General features: G+C 39.8%; 1 protein-coding gene across 4 annotated transcripts in view; it reads left to right on the top strand.

Annotated features, from left to right (window-relative positions):
• The first annotated feature begins 1,054 nt into the window (after window positions 1-1,054).
• LOC107670759 (protein CASC4-like) overlaps window positions 1,055-15,339 on the top strand; it is a 20,810-nt gene continuing 6,525 nt past the window's right edge. For 2 of the 4 annotated variants that reach the window (XM_016463511.1, XM_016463509.1), the window contains exons 1-8: window positions 1,055-2,437; window positions 12,747-12,801; window positions 13,061-13,163; window positions 13,308-13,398; window positions 13,497-13,638; window positions 13,739-13,822; window positions 13,963-14,271; window positions 14,910-15,038. In XM_016463511.1, coding sequence (XP_016318997.1) covers window positions 2,111-2,437; window positions 12,747-12,801; window positions 13,061-13,163; window positions 13,308-13,398; window positions 13,497-13,638; window positions 13,739-13,822; window positions 13,963-14,271; window positions 14,910-15,038 — 1,240 coding nt within the window. In that variant the 5' untranslated portion in view covers window positions 1,055-2,110. Of the gene's footprint in view, window positions 2,438-12,746; window positions 12,802-13,060; window positions 13,164-13,307; window positions 13,399-13,475; window positions 13,639-13,738; window positions 13,823-13,962; window positions 14,272-14,909; window positions 15,039-15,339 lie in introns of all 4 variants that reach the window. The other 2 variants (XM_016463510.1, XM_016463508.1) reach the window with 1 other exon arrangement.

Below are 15,339 nucleotides of genomic sequence, written 5' to 3'. Positions count from 1 at the left end.
CTGTAGCTCTTGAAAAACAAACAAACAAAAAAAACTGAGTTAACATGGAGTCGATGCTCTCTCTCATATGTTAAAAAAGATACTCAAAAAAAATCAATAAAGAAACAACAGTGTTTACCTTCAGGGGTATATATTTTTATTTTATTGTCAGAAAAAAAGGTCAAATATTTGTTAAAGTGCTGAATTTGCTACTGTGCTAAATAGGTGATTGGGTCTGTAATGGACCATAGAAGGTGACAACATGGATTTACCTCGTCATGAAACCTTTTTTTTTTTTTAAATACACAGCTTCTGCAAACATTATGTGAACTATTGGACATGCTTGGTCATTGTGTGCCCTTGCAGGACAGAGACCTTTATGAAGTTGGATTATTCAACTTACCTCAGTGTGTAATTATTTTCTGTGTTGCAAAATAAAAATGTGTCTGTTTGTATTTTTTGTTATAGATTACTATTTTAAGACACTCAGGTCATTGTTTGTTTGAGTGAGTTACATACTACTCTAACAGGGTCTTGAGTGTTTGTGTGTGCTTAGAATTTTTGTAACGGGCCCCAAACAAAGAGCAGGTTTATTTCAGGTTTATCTTGCTTCAGTGAAAATCCTTGCTCAGCAGCATTTGCTCTGCTCAGAATCTTTGTGGCTCTTATTTGTTACACTTACTTGTTTAATTTGCAAGTGCAACTACTTAAATCATCTGTAGATAGGCATTTACTGTGGCTCTTACGCTTTATAGCCTCAACTAGCTGATATATTCATATCAACCTCAGGCATTAAATAAATGTATTTATTTTATATTTTTAAAAAATTATCTACAGAAAAACGACATAATGAGCAACATCCCGGAATAGGTAGGGCAAATGCAACATTCTGGCTAATGAGAACGTTAAACTCTTGTGCCATATACCCCACCTTCTCTTATTATTTGAGCGTCCAATTAAAATTGAGCGACAGAAGCAGTTACGCCCACAGCCAATCAGATACGTCTAAAGTGTACGGTCGTATTCACGGATTGGTTGTTGTAGCTGTCAATTACGATCCTCTATACACCTTACAGAGGATCCGGACGACGTTTTTGACTTTTCTTTTGTTTTGTTTTTTACAGCCTATGTTTTTATCGACTCGAGACGTCCAACCTGGCAGTTAGGTATACAACAAGATAAGGACACGATTTCGGAATATGATCTTTTGCTGACGCGTTTACTTATGTGCGTAAGTACAAATACACGGTGTTTGCGCATGCATTCTGCAGGACCGAGAACAGAGGAGGAAGGCTGGAGTTGAGTTACAGTATTAGCGAACTCTAAAGCTAGCGGTGTATGAATAGTCTACCCCGCATGGAATTGCATTCAGAGACGCGTTAAACGCATCGTTTCGGTTTGTTTATTCTGTGCTGTTTTAAATCAGGTGCATATTGGTGTGCATGTGCACAACAATATGCACTGTAAAGCTGGCCTTGCTGGCGGTGTTAGGTGTAACGCTAACGGCCTAATAGCCTATTAGTGCATTGTTGCTAATAGTAATAGTTTTACAACTCAATTTCGAGTTGGTTTGTGTGTTTGTCATTGTGTGTTTAGGAGAAATCGGTATCGCGTTGTTGAACTGAAGCTAACGCGCGGCTGTTACTCCACGCATGCTACTTTAGCGAGGTTATAGCTAACATAGCCTACAGCCGAACCGTGCATTCAGAAGTGTATTTATCACACGAGCATGACGGCAGAGATGACCGTAACCGAATAAAATGCGTTACTAAGTGCTGTAGGATCAGGCGGAGAACGGAAAGCTCATGGCTGTGCGCCGTTAGCTCGCTTCAGCTCTCGTAGGCCACGTCGCCTGTGTGTTTGATCTACTGACAGTGGCGTTGCATGAATGCAAACAGGGTAAAGCTTGAAGTCGCCAACTGTGCGGAAGGGATACGGAGGAACCGTCAAAGTAGTTGTGTCACCCACTTCAGGACACTTCAAGGTTGCTGTAAGCCGAATGGGGAAGAACAGAAATCTTTCAAGATAGATAACTTAGCAGAGCAGTGGCCTCATCAGTAGTTTCTTGTTTTTACGTGCGGCGCTCACACAAAGCCAGAGTTCGTAATCTGTGCGCCTCTTCGATTACGCGATGATCGGCTTCGGCGCGAATCGACGTGGAGGTCGCCTCCCGTCCTTCATCCTGATTGTGTTATTGGTGATTATCGTCATTTTGTCGTTTAACTACTGGAGCGTGTCCACTAAGCACGGGCGGCTGCTGGACGAGCTGGCCGAGATGCAGACGCAGGTGAAGCGCACGGACGCGGCGCGCTCGCGCCTGGAGAAGAGAAACTCCGAGCTGATGATGCAGGTGGACACGTACCGGAAACAGATCGACCAGAAGGACGGAGACTACAGCGTGCTGGAGAGCAAGCTGCAGGCCAAGGATGCGCTGGTCAAAGCCTGCACCGATGAGGAGGTGGGTGAGGGAAAAGGAACACGAGGGTTTCCTTTATAAATACATACACATCACTACTGTGCTGTATGAAGTGAACATGCATTATAGATTTACCTTCTGTCTGTGTTTCCAGCCACTGTCATGCCTTACATCTTTGCAAATTATTGTTTTGCTTGAGTAACGTTACTTTCTGACCGAACTGATCAGGGGTTTTCAAAAGTTACAGACCTCCCACCCAGACTCTCAGCCAACATGGGACCTTCAGTATGAAAGGCTAGATTTTCTCAGTAACACTTAATTACTTTAATTGACAGCTTTCATTATCATCGCATTTTATCATAGTGAAAGACCCATTTGTCATCCAGACCAATAAACTGGCTGATATTTGGCCATTTTCAAGGTTTTTGGCATCTTTTTCAAATCCAGTTAACTAGGGTGACCATACGTGCCATTTTCCCAGGACGCGTCCTGGCCAGGATTTCTATATTGCCTAAAATATCTAGGTTTTGGCTTTGTTTGCGTGTGCAGACCGATCGGTGTATGACATCAAAGTACCATACAGACGGTTATGCTTTCGAAACGCTCTCGAGGTACTTTGATGTCAAACACTGATCGGTCTGAGCCGCACTGCTTTTAAGTCGAACACACCTAATATGTACGCGTAATTGCATCGCTTTGACCGTAGATCGTAGAACCAACCTCATTCAGGACGGTGACGAGTCTGCTTACAGACAGGTCGAGCAGCTGGCGTCTACACCTGAAATTTGCACATAATATACAGTACCTGTACATACAAAAACTGTCTATTGTAATATACCTGCACATACAATTGTCGATTTATATATTTTTATTCCTTTATTTACTTGTTCTATTTTTTATTTTTTATTATCTGTGTTTTTTGTTCTGTCACTGTCATTTTGTTACACTGTGGAAGCTTCTGTCACGAAAACAAATTCCTCGTATGTGTAAACATACCTGGCAATAAAGCTCATTCTGATTCTGATTCTGATTCTTACACGCCATGATTGGTCCATTATGTACAATGCTTGCATGTTATTGGTCAAACTACTTTTCGATCATTACCTTCAGCATGCATGAAAACAGGAAAACAAAGCCAAAACAAATCCTGGCCAGGACACGTCCTGGGAAAATGGCACGTATTGTCACCCTAAGTTAACCAATGGATAATGCACTGTTTTTCACATATTTTTGTGAATTGAATGAATATTGCATAAACATGTTTGTTTAGCAAATGCTCAAATTGTTAGAACCATTAGTTGAGAATGTGTCATTATGCTGAGCTGACCATCGGCCACTGTTAAATATAATTCTTCGCAGAGTTGTAGATATTATGCAAATATGAGGGCGTTCTATGTTTATCTTCAATATGGATAGATGGTTAAAATAATGACTCCAGGTGGCATTATCTAAAACAATGCCTAACCATGGCTGCGGTTCCCAAAATTATCGTAAGCCTATGTTGATCGTAGAACCAATTGTCTCCAATAGAGCTACGATCAATTTAGGATTACGGTGCTTTTGGGGAAACGCAGCCCTTGGCAGTCTCTCTATTATGATCAGTGCACATCCTGTAAGTCTGTTTGTTTAGCCCTTTGGTCATTTGGAGAACGTTTAATTGTTACTGGTTTTGCTTAGTTAATGCAAACAAAGTTGTGTAGGTGATTGTCTTGTCTAATAGTGCCTTGTTTCAGGAAACATTCAGTTTTTCCGGAAGTATAGTATATATATGTTTCACTGACCAGGTTTTTTTCATACACAGTTCATTTAAAAGCAGATTACATACTTACTTTCTCTAAAGAAGCAGGCAGTTTGCTGATATTCACTGTTCCCTTTGTGCCTGTTCTACTAGTTGTGCCTGCAGAAGATAAGGCAGTTTTCCTTTTGTGTGACGTGTTCAGTCAGCAGGTTGCGTGATAGACAGCAGCACTGACTTTTGCTGTGCTGCTTTACTTTCAGTGAAACAGGAATATATACAGGCTTCCCATGAAAATTCTGTCCACAAACTATATATAAAATGTAAAAATATGGGTGTTCACCTTTAAGATGTTTGTGATAAGTTGCTCTTTTTGAGTAAAAAATGAGTATCTTGATATACTGTATATCCCCGCACCATTAACATCAGTACACTAAAAATGTGAGCTGACAGGACAGAGAGCATCCTGCCACGCTGCTCTTTATGGATTCAAGCCGTGGGCTTCCCTGTGGTTGTGTGACACAGCTGAGAGCTCATGGTCAGGGCCCATCTGTGTGCCCAGGGCTGTGAGAGCCCCCCTCCACGCTCCTTCACGTCTCCAGGTCTTCCTACACTGCCCTCTGTCTCTCTCTTTGTTCTTGATATTATATCAACATAATTGTTGGGAATGTGTTGTTACTAAGGCTAAAAAGCAGTCATGATTGCTTATTTTGTTAATAACATTTAGGAGGAATTTAATAACATTTAGGAGAAATATGTATTTTGAAAGTAATTTAAATGACATTCATTCCATTTATTGCTCTATAGCACTCCTGTTTCCTCTCCATTGTCATTTTCAACCTATGATTTACAGTAAATGGATCAATTGCCTTGGTTATTGTGAGAAGAGGGTGATGTGGAAGATGTCACTTTTGCAGAAGCTCGATTTTGAGGCCCATTTCTGCCTAGGTTTTGTCTACCTGGAATGGGGTATATGAGCATTGATATTCCATGTGCATTTGGATGCCCTGTACTTTTATAGATTGTTGCTGTGCTGCAGCAAATGTTTGGTCAAATTGCTCGCTCAGGCCCCTTTACAGATTATTACCCTTTCACATTCATTGCCTATAGCAGTACTTGTAAAATGTGTTCTTGTTTTAGGAGGTACCCTGAAGCTTTGCAACCTTGTACAGTCTGAATTAACTGAAAATGTTGATTTATAGCATGCGTCCTGCTGTATTTTAGCTTTCTTATAAGGCATGCTCATTTTTCTTTAGTTTGTTTAAAGTTCCCAGTCGCACTTTAGTTTAGAGACCAATTCTCACTATTAACCTCAAACTAATTTGCTGCTTCTTAATATTTAGTAAGGTAGATGAAAAGTTTAGGATTAAGGGATCCAGACTAAGGATTAAGGTAGGGGTGTGCAATATGACGATTTTTGATCACGGGCGATAAAAATGTCTCCACGATCTGCTTTTGGAGAAATATCTTGGTATCGTGCTGCAGCGCACATTCTATCAGCTGCAGTTCTGGTGCCTCCGGCTCAATATACTGTACAACGCCACATACATTTACATCAGTGTTAACTCTGCGGTAGAGTTACTCGCACAGGACACTGCACTTATTCACAATCACAAAAGTACATTATTTGCTTTAAAGCCTTGGCGGTTAAACATTTCATATGCTTGCTGTTCTGATGCGCTTTTCCAGTGCTTACACCTGAAGTGCGTGCACACTTAAAATCTGTCAAATAGCGCCTAATTACTGAACTAAGTTATGTATCGCATCTGATTGCGCTAATACGGTCAAAAACACACAAGGTTTACATATAAACACAGTTGCTTATGTCTAAAGTGAAAGTAAACAATTGAGAGAAAAATGGATGCGTGCCTGTATATTAGATGCGTGCAGCTCTTAAAGGGACAGTACTAAACATGCTGCCGCTTGTCATTAAAGGGATAGTTCACCCAAAAATGATAATTCTGTCATTATTTACTCACATGTTCTCCCAAACCTGTATTAATTTTTCTTGTGCTAAACACAAAATAAGATATTGAGTAACCAAACCGTAGTTGGTCCCCATTGAATTTAATAATATAACATTCAACAGAAAAAAGAAACTCATTCAGGTTTAAAACAACCCGAGAGTGAGTAAATTATGGTATAAAAATAAAAAACTATGACAGAATTGACAGACAGATGACAGAATTTTAATTTTTGGGTGAACTATTCTTTTAATGTTAATAAAACAACAAAACACAAAGAGAAAAATCATTCACTGCTCTTGACTGAAGAACTTTAATACAGTTGCTTTCATTAGAATCAATGTGCAATTGATGTACAGTGGTGTGAAAAAGTGTTGGCCCCCTTCCTGATTTCTTATTTTTTTGCATGTTTGTCACACTTTAATGTTTCAGATCATCAAACAAATTTAAATATTAGTAAAAGATAACACAAGTGAACACAACATGCAGTTTTTAAATGAAGGTTTTTATTATTAAGGGAAAACAAAATCCAAAACTACATGGCCCTGTGTGAAGTGAAATAGATATGCCATATCTATTAGAGCCCGACCGATATATCGTTTAGCCGATATTATCGTCCGATATGAGCCTGTCGCCGATATATCGGTATCAGCGGATACGCCGCCGATATGAAATTTTTTTTTACAGGGCATATAACGCAGATAAAATGCTTGAAATTGTGTAATTACTTAGTTTGTCCAGCAGAGTTTGTCCGCTCTCCATTGTTTGCTACTGGCGACCTGGATGAAACGCTTTAAAGCTTAAGTCTATGGAAAACCATTGAAACTTTGAACAGCCATATCTCCGCAACGGCGCGGCGGATCCGCACCAAATTCGGGGGATCCCTTCAGCTCGAGGAACCCTCTCGAACGCGAATTGAGTGTACATCTCGAGGCCCTCTTTCGAATGAGACCACCCCCGCATCGATAGCCCCCGGGGTTCGGGAGTTATGGGCGGTTAAATTCGCGGTCTGGCAATTTAGCGAGGGTGGTGTTCACGAGGTGAAGCTGAAGGGATCCCCCGAATTTGGTGGAGATCCGCTGGTGCGTTCGCGAGATAGTGACACCAGCCAACACTTTCACTTCAGTAAGGGAGGTATCTTGTTCAGGCAGCAGCATTCAAGCGTAGTCTTATTCAACCGTAAGTGCCCCGCGAAGTGGACTTCACATGATATTCCGCCATGATTCCAGTTCATTATGTCATACTTCACACTTCTCTAGTAAGTTACAGTAGCGCAAATCCGTGAATGAATGTTCCAAAGTGAAATAAACTTCAACGGAATGAAGTTGAATGGAATTGAATTGAATTAAAGTTGAATCAACTTCAGCTTTACTGTTCAGTGCACTGATGTCAGACTCATTTTGAATAAAGTTTATTGTTAAATTGTTAAATGCCCTGCCTCCATTACATATCTTTGTCACGTCATTATAAGTGTTTGATCACCACATTTGAGTGATCATCGCAAAAAATGTGTTTATGTATATATATTCTGTTTATGTATATACTGTATTCTATATATAGTACCAGTCAAATGTTTGGACACACGAATGGGAAAGTGTCCAAACTTTTGACTGGTACTGTACTATAATATACACAAATCCCGATATCGATATCGGCCTGTTTTTACTTCCAGATATCGGTATCGGCCCCAAAAAACCCATATCGGTCGGGCTGTAATATCTATAATGCAATGCTAATTGACATAGCCTTTATCACTGCTTAGAATACTATGAAATATGTTGCGTGCCTTATTCTGTGTAAGAAGCCACATCATCTCACAGAAGGATTTATTTCAAACACTCGGCTGACGTTATGAAGTGAGTTTGTAATAAAAACATGTTATTAAATGTGGTATTTTCACGTGTTTTCAGATGGAGCAGCATTTACTACACAGAGCCGTAGTTCACTGAGACGCTACGCAAACAGCTGTCATTATCGCGAACGATTTCATAATCGTATGATTATATCGTCTGTGATACTTTTTTTTTTTTTTTCTCGTAGCTTGTTGGAGAACTACAGCTCTGTGTAGTAAATGCTGCTCCATCTGAAAGCAGGTGATGGTGATTTACTACTAATCACAGAACCGGCTTTACTGACAAGATGTGCATGGCAATCGCATTCGATTAATCATGCATCCCTATTGCCCACCCCTAGATTAAGGGATCATTCAGAAGGCATTAATATGTGCTTTATAAGTACTAATAAACAGCCAATATGGTAGTAATATGCATGCAAATAAGCAACTAGTTAATACTGAGAATTAGTCCCTAAACTAACATGTTGCCAAGTTTGCTTTTGACAGAAAAAGTGCTGGAAACCAGCATATTATCATTAGAAACATACAAAATTTACAAGTAACAGAATTCAGTAAGTGAATTGTCTTGATAAAGCTGCTAGATTTTCAATACCTGTCATTAGCAGTACTACACATTTTGATGGACTGAAGTTACATTGCTCCTTAACTGCTCAGGGCAACGCTTACATCTTAAAGGGAGTCTAATTTTATGCCTTTTCATTAGAGGTCTATTCTTGAACACTTGATGATTATCTAATCAAAATAAAAGCGCAACGCTGAGTCTAGGAGAACTCACCGGTGTCACACACACTCCGGACGCGTCGCGTTCAACTCGAGCAGCGGTCTAAAACAGTTTATTTAATCACCAAACGGACATAAGTTTACTTCAAGAATGAACAATTTGGCATGGATGAGTTTGAAGTTCGGTGTTTAAAAAACGGAGCAAACGGAAAGAGAAAGCGCGACCTATATTACAGCTCTATAAATGAAGCACACAGACTTTATTAGAGCCACAGAAAGACAAACGTTTTGCTGAAAATGCACAATACACAATTCATTATGTACATTAACAATGATTCGGGACCAATATAATGTAATTTAATGGAAAACTATGTGAATGGCGCTCTGTGGCGCGGCAGGATTTTCTGTCGGCTGCATTTAAATCCACGTCTCGCTCTGTTCGCTCTGTTCAGCGTGCAGTATCACGTGTCTAAACAAATAGCACGTGCTGTCAGTGATTTCAACCACTAGAATCACTAGGCCGCTCGTCGATACATCAGTCGACCTCTACTTTTCATGGTGTCATTTAATACCTTGTCCATGTGTCATGGGTTTAGGAATAGGATCTGTTCCCTACTGGGAATGTCATCCTGTTTCCTGTCCTGTAAACCATAGGTGAACCATATGCGCACACAGACACACCTATTCACTCGTCCTTTCCTGTTCACTTTTGCTTTGTGGTCTGTCCAAAGCGAAAGTTAACTATTAGCATTGCCATTCATCTCGATGGCAGTTGCTCAGATGACGTGTGCAAACTTGAGAGCATGCGACCTGTATAGCTGGGCCATTGACGCAGAAGGCAGCATGTCAAGGGCTCTCCAGATAAATTGAGCACTGGTGAAATATAATATAGTAATTCATATGTAGTTTGGGAATACAATTGGTCTGAAATATTGATTGTAGTGAATGTTTGTCAACGAAGAAACATGGGTTTCTTTCTGAACAGTACCAACCCTATTATGAAAGATCATCGCCATTGGATCTTGAGGTTGTTTATGGTGAAAAAAAGATCGGCCATATTCTTTTTGAATTATTAATCATTCTAGTAAATGTTTTATCATGTAGGAAATAGAATGAAGCTGTGAAGCGTAGGACCCTTTGCAAATAATTAGGGATGCACCGATACCACTTTTTCCAGTACTCGCCCGGTACCGATACTTTTATTTTTGGTACTTGCCGATACCGAGTACCGATACCAATATTTTTATTGCATTTGTAAATTTTTAAAATATTGGGTACAGAAACCAAAAGAGTATGTATAATGTTAGTTGGTTAACTTTATTTATCAAATAGATAGTCAAACCTAAATTTATTCAGACACCTTCAACATTTCTCCCATTATCACAGTTTATTCGCTATAGTTTAGAAAATGGTAATAAAATATAACAAGAACTCAGAGTTAAACTGTGTCAGAACAAATTCAGCTTGATAATGTTAGATAACTTTGATAGAAAGGTAGAAATAGAAGTCGCGTTTTTTCATCTGAAACGTGCTGCGATTTATTTTCCAAAGCCACTCATATAATGCAGAAACAATCAAGCAAGCAAAACATGTGCAGGTATTTGTACTGATGCAGAATAGTACAGCCTGGCACATTTCACACAAGCTGTTAGATTCACTTTCGCCAGAAAGTCGTGTATGCCGAAGGTTAAAAATAAATGACATTTATAGTGAATGCCCCTATAAATGGTCTTATTTTTACGATTTAGTTTTAATCCAAATGATGCGTGTGCTAAGTGAGTGAACATCAAAAATCACACAACAGAATTGCGCGCGCTCTCTCGCTCTCTCTCGCTCTCTCTCTACCGTTAAGTAACTTGTGCATTGCTTTACTTCCTTGTTTTTGACGTATCCGACCGAACTACAAACTTTCCAGTGATGTCTGTGAGAAAGGTATATTCACTCGACATCTGCGCCGCCACGTGCTTTGCTTATCAACTCGCGCACATCAGCTATACAGGCGTTAATACTGAATGTTTAACATTTATATTCATTGCATACATATACTTCGTAGACATCCTTAATCTCTAATAACTCCATTCTGCTGTCTGTTGTCGGTGTTTCATTGTCTGAATATGGCACTTATCACAAGTTGTGTGGTATTGGCGTTTGGTATCGGGGCATTTTAATGAGTACGAGTACAGGAGCTCAGTATCGGGCCCGATACCGATACCAGTATCGGTATCGGTGCATCCCTACAAATAATTGATATCTCAGTAATGAAGTTGTTTCTGAAGCTTGTGGGCTACTGGAGCTGACTTGCAAATGTTAGCAGAACTGAACCAACCCGGTTTTGAGATTACAGATATTTCTGTTCTCATACATTTTGTTGTCAGTTTGCAAACTGTGTAATTAACTATTGTGGCACCATTTATTTATAAAATATTGTTAAATTATTGATTTATACTCTTTATTAAAATATCGTAATACAATATTATTACCACAATATGATATTTTTCACCTATGGATAAAAATAGGTGTTACATATGGTTAAAGAAAATGTACAACCTGATGGGTCAAAGTGATGGAATGATGAATATTTGTATTGCAACCTGCAGCCAATGGTATTTGGATGGTATGCTGATCAATTTGTCAGCATGGTCAAGTGTTGACTTTAAAAAGGAGAGTAAATGCGAAGTAAACATGAAATCAAAATTGGCCCTGTCTACTTTAATACATGTTCCTGGTGTAATTGTGTACTATCCATCTATGAAGGTTATTTTAAATAGGATAGAAAAAAAAGGAAATCTCTCCCTTCCAAGTACTTGGCTCCATCTTGGTATGTAACAGCCACTTCATATTGACTTTAGTTTTATTTAAGGTCCTAATGGTTATGGATGAAGATCAGTTCTTCAAGTCTATGGATATGTGAGTGGTTGTTGCCCTGAGCCAAATATTGTAGAAGAGTGGAAGTGGTTTGAAGTGATGCAGTAAGCTTCTGTTACTCTCTCACCTGCTGGTGAAAAGGGTGCTGAGCTCGGCTGTTTTCTCCACAGGGTGACATTGATGCTTTAATTACTGACCCCTCTCCTGTGTGTGATTCCTCCATTAATTTTTACTTTAAATCGGGTGACCGATCAGCCTAATCGTGGAATCAGCAGTAAAAGTGTGGTACTAGTGTATGGGTTTGTGTAAGGTCTGGTATTATACACCTCTTTGGCTCCATTGTGCCTGAGAGTAACTACAAGCCTCTGCTTCCTCTAGGGCTGGCTCCTAACTATTTATGATGGCTCCCTGTCTCTCTTTTTTTTTTTTTTTTACAATTTGATATTGATTAGATGAAGTATCAGTACAAATCTATAGGATGAGCATGCATAGACATTGAGCTGACCCAGTGTTAGCAGTGTTAGTGGGTTCTGCATACACACAGTGCAGTAGACTGCTATTTTGCTGTACTTCCTTCTGCTGTTCTACCGGTAGCAGTAGCTCAAGGCTTATCGGGCCCCTGTAATAGCACATTGCTCAGTCCTTATGTCTGCTGCCCTTGCAGCTTAATTTGCCTTTCTGTCTATCATCTTGTCTTGTGCTTTGAGCCAGGGCTCTGCTCTCAGCAAACTCAAGCTCTGACTGTGTCCACGTCCCCCTCAGTGAATTTGTCATCTTGATCACACTTCCCTCTGTGCTTCCCCCTCTCAATCCTATCGCAAAATCACAGCCACCTCTCTTACAGCAGTAAAGCTCTGGAGATTGAATTCTCTTACTGTGGATTATTGAAAAGGAATTGGACAACAATACTTTTTGACTCATAAAAGAGCCGATGCTGAAGAGTGCGTGGTACTGTAGGCAGCTTCACACAGTTTCTCATGGGTTTAAAATGTCCAGGGGATGGTTTGATTTATCAAACCTTGATTATAGCGCTCAAAAAGCGAATAGCGAATAATTAAAATTGCTTTTAGGTACTCAGTTATTGAATTTGTGTTTTTCCTGACTAAACCCTTAAAATCTCATATGGCAGGACTCATCATATATTCTAAAAATATAATGTTTGTATAATATTGCATTCCTGTTTTCACACTTTTTTTTTTTTGTGCTTTCCAGAATAAGCTGCAAAATGATGTCAGTGCCCAGATGTCAGAGATTCACAGACTGAAAGGTAAGAAGTGCTCACTAGAGGGTGCTACTTCCCAGTATTGCCTCTGTGTTAGTGGAATAGGGTTGTGGTGGGGTATGCAAGTGACGTACACCACTGTTTTTGTACATTTTCTCATACAGTCCTGTTTCTTTCTTCTCCACACTGATGTAAACAAATCATGGTATCCTGTTGGCTGATATTTTTCATATGTGTGGTTTTGGACTGATGATCTAATTGGGCATGTAGTGATGTTTGTTTAAATGTGTGTACACATTTACAGAGCAGGTAAAGGAGTTGAGACAGGAGGTCATCCGACAGGAAGACCAACTGAGGGAAGTGCGGAAAAACGGCACCAATTTGGAAAAGAAGCTAGAATATGAGAGGTGAATACAAACACTGGTGGACCCCCACCCAGAAAAAGGGGTCTTGTTTTCTATGCCCTTCCATTCCTACATTAGGGATTTGTTAAAATGTTAGACTAGTTGATCATGTAAATATAAATCTATAATATAATATGTGCATTGCAGCTTGCAGTGTGGCCGACAAATAGCTGAGCTGAAGGCAGAATATGAAGAGAGCAAGAAAAGAGTAGAAGAAGAGGCAGCAAAACTCAGACAGGTGGGATATGAATGACTTGTATACAGTCAGTTTAAACTGCAACTTGGCTCCACTAACACTCTGTATTTTACATAAAGCAAAAAACTTCTTCATTGCAGAGTTTATTAGAGAATCGTAAAGTGGATACAGAGGGTCAGCAGGTGGAGGTGGATCTGGATCAGTCCATCAAAAGAAAAGAGGAGGACACTGCAGAGCGCCACACAGTGGCTGCACGGCGAAATGATGGCCCACTTCTGAAAGGTCTACTAAAAAAAAAAGACTCAATGAGCAGATGCATAAACATTTTGGTTGAAAAAAAAAATCTCATTCTTTTGCTTTTTTCCAATCACATACATTCAAGATGATATGGGTAAACCTGGTAGCGATGCTGGAATGCCTGGCATTGAGGACAGTGAAGTAGGCAAGATAGAAGATGCACAGTTTGGTGAGTATCACAAAGTAAAAGATTTAAATGAACTACAGAATAGTCATCTCGCTGATGAGTAACAGAGAGAAAAAAACTCTGAAGCATGCTGGGAAAAAAAAAAGTTACTTCATTCAGATTCACATTTCATGTTTCTCCAGCCCTAAAGAAGCCAGCCATCACGCCACAGAAGCACACGGAGCCCGCGGAAGCTGCAGCATTGCTGAAGGAGGAGAGGGCAGGGTTCGGAGCTGGAGCTGGTGCCAGACCAGGGGATGATTTGGCCCACGGGCAACCGCTGGACCTACCAGACATGCCCCATGATGAAAACCTGCATTTGGGGAACAACGACATACCTTTGCAGCAACAGCTTCCAAAGCCGGTGGCAGACAAACCCATGCTGTTTGACAAAGATAATAAGGCAGCCATAAAGGCAGATGAGTTTGGGGAGCAGCGCAGACAGCTGGGAGGTGAGAGGTCATGTTTTATCTGTGCTTATGTTGCTTATACTAACACCTTTCAATTGTTGGTTGTCTTAGAAATGTGATTCAGGACCCAGACATATACTCACACACACATAGCTACTATGTAGGCAGTAAGGATTCCATTATTGCATGACACACAAGGCAAAACTGTATTCAAATGACTCTTCATCTTTTTCTGAAACTATTTTTTATTAATACTTTTTTACTATAGGTGCAATTTTTTGCATCAATTTTCTCTATTTCTGGATGATATTACCAAAAGCTTTTTTAAAACACTGTTTGCTCACACTTGCAGACAATGGAAATATAGTTTTGTTCATGATTTCTTTGTACTGGGAATGCCATGTAGTAGAGCTTCTGTTCTTTCATTATAACATAATTCTTTCATTATTATCTATTTTTTTTCCTTGCTGGGGAGAAACGGTCCTGTTTTCATCTTTCTTGTTTTCTATGCGACCCTGTCATTAATTGAAGTTTACATTTTTACTTTTACTGTTTTTTGTTTTGTTTTTTTTCCACATGGGAATAATGGAGATTAGAATCACACCATTAAGTGACATCCCTCTACTTACAGAAATATCATATTTTAATATCCAGTGCTGTGTCTGTCCTTGTTTCATTAGCTGAGGGTTTAAAGGCAGAGGGAGTTGGACTTCCTCCTCCTCCTAACCCAGCTCAGGTCTTTTCCAAACACATTGACCAGCACAATGGCAGAGATCCTGCGCCTGCTGTCCTTCCACGTCACCGTCAGAGTGAGTATTAAATTGTACAAAGGTGGGGATAGGTGCAGTTTCTGAAGATAGCAAGACAAAGCTTTAGCTGTCCACTTGCTAAGTCGTGACATCAAATACTGTTTCTGGGTCCATCCTCTACTCTGTTTCAAATGAGAATACTATCTCATTAAAATTTATGAGCACCATTCATTTATGGCGTTAATTTACCTTTAAGCTAAATTGTTTCCTTTTTTTTATTACAATGTACACTACAGTCTCCGGGCTCGCAGTGTACCAGACACTAGTGCTGGGCGGTATGACCAAAAATTTATATCACGGT

This window comes from Sinocyclocheilus anshuiensis, unplaced genomic scaffold (genome assembly GCF_001515605.1).
Source record: "Sinocyclocheilus anshuiensis isolate Anshui unplaced genomic scaffold, SAMN03320099.WGS_v1.1 scaffold816, whole genome shotgun sequence".
Lineage (NCBI taxonomy): Eukaryota > Metazoa > Chordata > Actinopteri > Cypriniformes > Cyprinidae > Sinocyclocheilus > Sinocyclocheilus anshuiensis.
Note: the sequence above shows the minus strand (reverse complement) of the source record. Positions and strands in the feature narration are given on the sequence as shown.